The 8,352-nt window shown below is 36.4% G+C and overlaps 1 protein-coding gene across 1 annotated transcript; it reads left to right on the top strand.

Moving 5' to 3' along the window:
• Positions 1–548: 548 nt before the first annotated feature.
• On the top strand, positions 549–1,254 carry LOC113236223 (proline-rich extensin-like protein EPR1). Its single transcript, XM_026472230.1, has one exon. It carries the CDS (start codon positions 554–556, stop codon positions 1,190–1,192), a length of 639 nt encoding a protein of 212 aa, XP_026328015.1. The 5' UTR covers positions 549–553; the 3' UTR covers positions 1,193–1,254.
• Positions 1,255–8,352: the final 7,098 nt, after the last annotated feature.

Here is an 8,352-nt window from a genome sequence, read left to right as displayed (position 1 = left end):
CAAAAGTTTTCGTGTTACGTACATGCACTATCAAAGTTAATCATATGCGGATGTCTCAAATTTATAGCCCAATAAATATTAAGCATTGAATCACATTGTAAAATTTGATGATTCTAAAGCTCTTATTCATACATTGATAATGTTGTTTATCGAAGATAAATTTATAGTATAAAAGCTACGTATTTGTTTTCGTAAGTATAGTTTGGTCGACGCTCTGAGCTAACAACAGGTAACAACAATAAAATACATTATATTTATAGATCTACTAATGAAATAATCTTTACTCAGATCTAATCAAAGCATTCAATAAAATTAACTAAACTTTTGAAATTTCCTGAAATCTCAAAAAAAAATTCTTTTGTTGGCAAAAGACAGCTTCTTCGCGTTATTTCTTTGATAACCATAACTTATTATACCCAAATAAGCCAATATTATTAATGGTTCGAATAATTTAAGTATATTTTTAGTTTTTAATCCCCATGTCGCGTCTTTTTATTGTTATTATCATTAAAATCTAACGCTAAAGTATAAATTTCTTTGTTCCACAGGAAACATGAAATTCTTTCTACTCGCTGCCGCCGTCGTAGCCGTCGCCGTTGCCGGCCCGGCTAGATACGTCATCCCTGGACCAGGTGGCCCGGCTCCTGTAGTTCCTGACACCTATGAGCCAATTGCTGTCGGCCCCGCTATAGTTAAACCAGAAGTTTACGAGCCCATTGTTGTCGGCCCTGCTATTGTTGAGCCTGATGTATACGAGCCCATCGTTGTCGGCCCTGCTATTGTTGAGCCTGATGTCTTTGAGCCCATCGTGGTCGGCCCCGCTATTGTCGAGCCTGGCGTGATCCCAACCCCCGCAAGCTCTCCCCTTGTGCAGGTCATCCTTAACATCAACGCTCCCGCTGGAGCTGTACAGCCCCCAGTATCTCCCGTCGTTGACCCTGTCGGGCCTGTTGTAAACCCCCCTACTCCCATCTTCCCCATTGGGCCTGTGCCTGAACCTGTTGTCTTGCCCCCTACTCCCATCTTCCCCATTGGGCCTGTACCTGAACCTGTTGTCTTGCCTCCTACTCCCATCTTCCCCGTTCAACCTGAACCCCCTACTCCCATCTTCCCCGTTGTGGTTGAACCCGTTCTTATCGGTGATCTTCGCCCTGTCAACCCCGCCATCACCCTACCCGAGACTCTCAACTAAAGACTTCATTCAATTAATATAATGTAATAATAAGAGTACATTGGTAAATTTCTTCAAACGACTTAAAACGGCTAAATAAATAAATCTTGAATATAAAAAGTCTTAGTTTTATTACCCTTTGTTTTTTGTCGAGATCTTCATTTCAGTAAGATCAGTTTATTAAAAATGCGATCGCTAGGGAAGATAAATCCCTAAAAGGAACAGGGACCTGCTCTTCATATTACACAACACAGAGTTACCCGTAAAGATGTGTGAAATTTTTAAAAGGCGATTCTACACATTAATTCGTACATTTACTATTATATTCTGAAATAATAATAAAATTAGTCGTTCCATTTGGGTCGAGTAGGTATACATATTTGCTGATGGTATGATAGGGGACGGTAGAGGTAAATTGACTGGAGTAAATGAGACGGTGTTCACTTTAACTTGATGGATGTGCGGGTCTTTCAGAGCGCGGAATGTGCGAAGGCAAATCACGCACTCGGATTTATTTATAATTTACTAAGAATTTATTAACAAAAAATCCTATATAATTTACAATGTACAAACAATTTACATTGTTGCATTGAAAACACATTCTCAAACACAAAACACTTTTCAAACACTCTTGAAGGCTAATAAATTGAGGTTGTAATTTCATTTATCAAATGCCAAAATTTTTTCTTATGGAAATTATATCAGGGCGCCATTGACTTACAATATATGGACGTCGGGTCCGCGCTAAAAAGTGTCCGAACTTATAGGGCGTTAAAATCGTATATGTGGTTAAAGAATATTTATTTCTCTTAAGAATATAAATTCACTTACAGAGAAAATTTAAGATCTTACTTCAAAACTTAATAGTAAAGCGCACTAAAATCTATACAACCATCACCATTCACTGCGTATTAAGAAAAATAATGTAGGTAGACAAAAAATTAAAATCATACGTTTTAAGATGAATTTATCTGCAATTAGTTCCGATGCGGCCGGCATTCACACGCAACAAACAAAAACATGGATGTAAGAATTATGACTTATCCATCCCGCATCTAGATATGGCATAGACAGAATTCACTTTTAGGACAATTATTTAGTCACATTATTTATTTGTTTTTATTTTTATTTTTTTAACTTAACACTCGCATTTACTGTGTGTATTTATTATTATTATTATTATTATTATTTCTTTTTTTTAATGTATTACTTGTATTAGTTTTTTTTTTTAATTTATTTATTTTCTACTTATTTATATTTATTATTATTATAGAGCGTCATTCACGCTTTAGTCTTCGTTTGTTCGACTGACAGCGAAGCAAGCAAAATTAGACAGTACTGCGATGACATTACAATTTAAATTCAACGTTTTAGCTTTTTCATATTTCTTTACATGTCACTACGTTTAAATAGGTTGACTTGGGACATTTTTTTCGTGGTTTTTGCATTGACTTACAATTTTTGTCTTAGGATTTTTGTATTAGATTTTGTATTTGTAAGTCAATGCAGGGCACTGTCACTTTTGCAAAAGAAGAAAAGTAAACATTTATGTTCTAAATTAATATGAAAAAATAACCCAAAGGAAATATTCCGAACTTTCAGTTTATTACGAAAATTGTATATCGATCGGAATCTTATTACAGTATAAAGTTGGATTTAAATCTTAAATGTTGAGTTTGAGGTACTTTCTGAACGTTTCACACAAATTGCCTGGTCTCAAACTCGGAATTCCCTGTCGGTACTATAAGTACCTGAGCAATGAAATTGACCCTGGGGCAAATGCCCTGGACCAATTTAGAAAAGTTCATTTCCCAAATTGGTCCTACCGGGAATCGAACCCGGGACCTCCGTATCCAGTAGTGACACAATTTAAGCCGTTATGCTACCGAGGTTCTCAATATTTACATTTCACATTGATATTTTATATTGTATTTTATATTAGAATATATACAGGGTGTAACAGCAAGGTGTAGTCATATTTGAAGGTCGGATTCAGTTAATGGTATGAAACTATTTAGCAAAGTTGTTTTAGTACAAACTACGTTATTTATGGAAATTTCGCCATGAACAGTTTCGATCAGCTGATGTCATTTAACGAAAATAAATAGTCACATCACATCTCTATTGAGTATCATAATACAACCAAATTACGTAACTTGAAAAAATTGTGAAATTCAGGCATGTTATTGTAAATGATAAAGTACTTAATGCCATATTCTTATTACTATGTTATAATTTACTAAATTTATTATTATTTTATTCATGTAATATGCGTGTGAACATTTAATGAAAAATAAATATTATCGATTACTTTGCCAAAATACACTAGTTCATAATAAAACTATTATTTAAAACTTAGTACATAATAACGTAATATGGTTTCGTTAACTTCATATCTTCAAACATACAAAATACACAAATTTCCATTTAATATCCATTAATAAAACTAATGTCCTCTAAAAAACACATATTTAAAGTTATCTCGGTTTCTTTTTACCATACGCATTCATCTATTGTATTTTAATGAATGAAATTTGTCTCTTTCTATCCGTCGGTACTGTTCTAACGCATGGCGGCGTCGGTATGTTTCTTCTAACGCATGACGCAATATGACGCAATTATCCGACTAATACTTCGCACCCTTACAATGAAAGCGACCCAAATCAAAAAATTAAAAAATGAGTTTATACCGTAAAACCATCTTAAAAAAATATTTTGTTACATTAGTCACACTGTGGTGAAGATGAAATTGTGCAATTAAAGCTCGAATAGCACTGATTCATAAAGGTCCCTTTCATTTTGTTCTTTCAGTTTAAAAATTCTACTCCCGCGTCGAAATATTAACGCCGCATTTATTGTTGAATCTGCATTTGCAAAGACAACACGCTGCCACTGACGGATTAGCATTTGAGCCATTTTCGTTCCGAAAATCATATTCAAAAATCACTAGTAGCAGTAGAGCTCCTTGTGAGTTCGTCCAGGGTAGTACTGCCACATTACCGTGTTACAGTTTTGAAGGGTAAGGGTGCTGGTGAAATTACAGGCACATGGGACTTGTCAACTATGTCTCAGAGAGATGGACGCCGTAGCAGTAGCCTTCGAGCGGCAGTGCTACTGTTATGGACAGGCGTGACGCTTTCCACCGGGTACACGACTTGTTCGACCCGTCGCTTAATATTTAAAAAAAAAAAATTTTTTTAGTAACTTACTTTTTAAAGGGACTTACTTTTTTGTTTCGTGGACTTTCTTCTTTTTTAATTGTGAAACAGGGACCACAAAACAATATCAAGGGTTATGACATCTTGCTTAGCTGATGAACATTAAAAAGACTTAATTCTTAATACGTTAAATGATAACAAAAAATCGTTAAAAAAAAGACCTATTGGCGACTAGTTTTTGTAAATTATGTTTTTAAATTGTTGAACATTAAAATGATCAGAAACAATTTTCAGTTGTAAAGTTCCATTTTTCCTCATTATTTTCAAAGACTAATAAGGCCATCACCTTTAGTACTTCAAGAGTAGGTAATAAATAAAATAATATGAAAATATGAAAAAACTTGAAATCTTATTTTCTTTTGAATTCCCAAAAAGTTGAAATTTTGTATTGGGACACTTTCATCGTAAAGGTGCAACCTGAAGGTCGGTAAACGTCAAGAAATTAGTTTTGATCGTTGACCACGAATTAATTATTGTAATTTTAATTTAATTTAATTTTTTTTTATGATTGATTTAGTGTCTGTTTAAGTATATCTAAATGTTTTAAAATGAATGTTGAGCACAGTAATAATTGGGCGCAGATATGCCTGTTGTATTAATTTTTAAGTGTTTTTATTTTCCTCACTTTCTGTATCTGATGTCTGTACATTGTGCCATAAATAAAAAATAAAAAATAAAAATAAAATAAATTTTCATCACTTGCTTGGAATGAAAATATCGTGAGAAAACTTGGATTTCGGAGATAATTGCCGAAATCTTCAAAGATGCGAGAATGTCAAGTTTCCAACCAGTACTTACTATGCAAGTGCAGTGGACTAAACCTTGTGCAAAAAATAGTACTTTACTAACTTACATACGTCTATTGCTGAGCGCACGTTTCTAACAACAGGCTTACGCTTAATTTGACTTATCTACACACGACAACTTTCTGGGTATGGGTTTATTACATGGTGAAATTGAAATAATTAATATCCGTTGAACCTATTAAGGTTCTTACTTCCTAATAATATCTACTCATCTAAAGAAATATTTTAGAATAGTTTAAATTAGCAATACTGTAAAACCATAAAAAATCTTACCTAAATAAACAAAGTATCAAGATTAGTCGCCTTGCGTACGCGATACGTAATCGTAGCGAAGTCGCAAGCCTTTGGCGGCAACTTTGGCGGCAAAAATATCACCTTTGATTTTCGCCGCCAGCATTTGATTTTATACATGGTGATGTGGATTAGTGGTTAATGTTAGACTCGTTTCGGAGGTCGTGGATTCGATTCTCATAGTTGACTGGCTCTATGGGGTAGTTGTTAGAGTGTTAGGTTTTCTTTGCGGATGTCGTAGATTTGATTCCCATAGTCGACTGCCTCCATAGTCTAGTGGTTAGAGCGTTAGGCTTTCTTTTCGGAAGTCGTGGATTTGATTCCCATAGTCGACTGCCTCTATGGTGTAGTGGTTAGAGTGTTAGGCTTTCGTTTCGGCGGTTGTGGATTTGATTCCCATAGTCGACTGCCTCCATGGTGTAGTGGTTAGTGTTAGGCTTTGTTTTCGGAGGTCGTGAGTTTCCGATGGGTGACTGCCTCCTTAGTGCAGTATATCCGTAATCACTCAGTCAGTTCTTGCATTATGTGGAAGTGGTACGGGTGATGGTCAGAGCTTGTTTACAAACAAAGGCGTATGCAGTGCAACGTTGAAGGTCGTAGACGTAGGATATAGGTATTCGTTTAATGTGTATGTAATGATGTAATTTGTATCAGGAGAAGGGTCTTATTTCAAAAGGATGGTAATAATTTTAATTTCACCCTGTAGGTACATTATGAAAACGTTACCCTATATTCCAAAATTTGCGTTTCAGTCGGCGTCCTTTGATGTGCCGCCGCTGAGGCAGAGGTGCTATTTTTTAATTTTTTGTAACAGTCTGTAATTGCCGTTTGCGTTGTGAGGACTAAATAGGTGTCATCGTTTTGTTTGTGTCTTGTTTTTGTGTTTATTTAAACTATGTCACGCTTAAGCAATAGTGATTACTAAGAGATGATGTTGTGCGTAGGCGCAGCCGATGGGAGCTTGCGCCAGCCTCGCCAAATTTATTGGGCAAAGTTTATTGATGGCGTCCCAGAAAATCGATGTCGACCATTTCCTGCTGTGGAATGCTTCAGGAAGATGGTTATGAGACTTCATAATAGTGGATCGTTCCGTGGTTCCAGTTCTGAAGGCCGGCCGAGTTCACGAGACCCAGAATTCGAGGCAGATGTTTTGGAACATTTTCTCGGCAATCCAAAGACAAGTACTCGTCGTGCTGCGGCAGCCTTTGGTGGTGTGAACCATATGAGTGTGTGGCGTGTGCTACGGGATGATGGCCAGCACCCATACCATTTTCAAAGAACGCAGGAGCTGTTACAAGCGGACTATGATCTACGTTTGGCATTTTGCCGCTGGTACCGCGACCAGGTTGGGAGGTCTCCCGACTTCGCTTCGTCGGTACTGTGGACAGACGAGGCGTCATTTACGCGTGCGGGCATTATCAATATGCATAATGAACATTTTTGGACTCATTTGAATCCCCGCGTATCAAGGGAATCAAATTTTCAACACCAGTGGCGGATTAACGTGTGGGCTGGTATAATAGGTTGTGCCGTCATCGGTCCAGTGTTTTTGCCGGCAAGTCTGAATGGGGCCAATTATTTAAGATTCCTAACAGAAGACTTGGGTGACGTTCTGATGGCCCTGCCAGTGACACAATACGTGAGACTCGTGATGGAACATGGGATGACTTTCTAGCACGATGGAGCACCCGCACATTTTGCTCGAAATGTACGTTCCCATCTGAACGACCGTCTCCCGCAGTGGATTGGGCGGGGAGGTCCTGTACCCTGGCCAGCGTGGTCCCCAGACTTGACACCGCTCGATTTTTTTTGTGGGGTCATATAAAAATATTGTTTATGCGGAGTCCTGTGAAAGCGCAGAAGAAATGAGGCAGCGGATCGAAATGGCGTTTAGTCAAATCACTCGGCAGATGCTTCAAAGAGTAGAGCAGTCTCTGTACCGACGCACGGAAATATGCATATTGCATGGAGGTCGGCATTTTGAACTTTACCTGTAAATGTGTGAAATGTGCCAGCAGTGCGTGTAGTGATTGTACTTATTATTCAAAATTATCGTAAACAAGTCAATATTTCGTACATTGTACAACAGTGAATTACAATTCGTAGGAAATTCATTAAAACGTGTATGAATTGCACAGTAGGTAAGTACCAATTAAAAAAGTATCCACTATTGTAAAATTGTCGTAAATAAATGTATTAATACAAAATTATGTAGAATGTGTATACGATGAAGGCGTGCGTAACTACGGGCTTAATAAGTAAATAAATATCCTTTAAATTGTATGTAAATAAGTACGTACCTAGGTATGGTATAAAATAATATTGTTAGAAATAATTCGATTTTTCTAGGTATTTAAAGATTTTGTTACTTAATATTAACGTGTTATCAACATATTCAAATCATGTTTTTACAGTGGCATTTCAATTGTAGTCAGCTGTTCTTTCGCCGCTCCGCCCAGGTTTCATTAATGAATTTGTGAAGTCGTAGTAACGTAACTAGCAATAGAGTTGTGACGCAGTGGTTGTTTCGGACAATCACTATTTATACAAACATAATTAAAGTTATATCAACATTAAAAGTCACTTATTTTTATTTGATATTTTGCACAGAGGGTCTAGATCAAGTATAGGTTTGGCTCCTTTAATATGACTACACCTTGCGGTTACACCCTGTATATAATTAACAAACTAAGAATATAATAGGTACAGGTACACAATTACAATTATAATTTAAATGCATTTAAAAGAGATTTTCGCTTAGTGCCGGTATAGTTTTGAACGTGCTGTATTATATTGTTGTTTTTATATTTATTATTATTATACATTATTCGTACATTTATATCTTAAAATAATTTACATTTTGAGA

This window comes from Hyposmocoma kahamanoa, unplaced genomic scaffold (genome assembly GCF_003589595.1).
Source record: "Hyposmocoma kahamanoa isolate Upper Pololo Valley unplaced genomic scaffold, ASM358959v1 90025, whole genome shotgun sequence".
Taxonomy (NCBI): Eukaryota; Metazoa; Arthropoda; class Insecta; order Lepidoptera; family Cosmopterigidae; genus Hyposmocoma; species Hyposmocoma kahamanoa.
Note: the sequence above shows the minus strand (reverse complement) of the source record. Positions and strands in the feature narration are given on the sequence as shown.

Bases quoted from the DNA above. Each gene is read 5' to 3' on its own strand.
- LOC113236223 (XM_026472230.1), top strand. From the start codon at position 554: ATGAAATTCTTTCTACTCGCTGCCGCCGTCGTAGCCGTCGCCGTTGCC.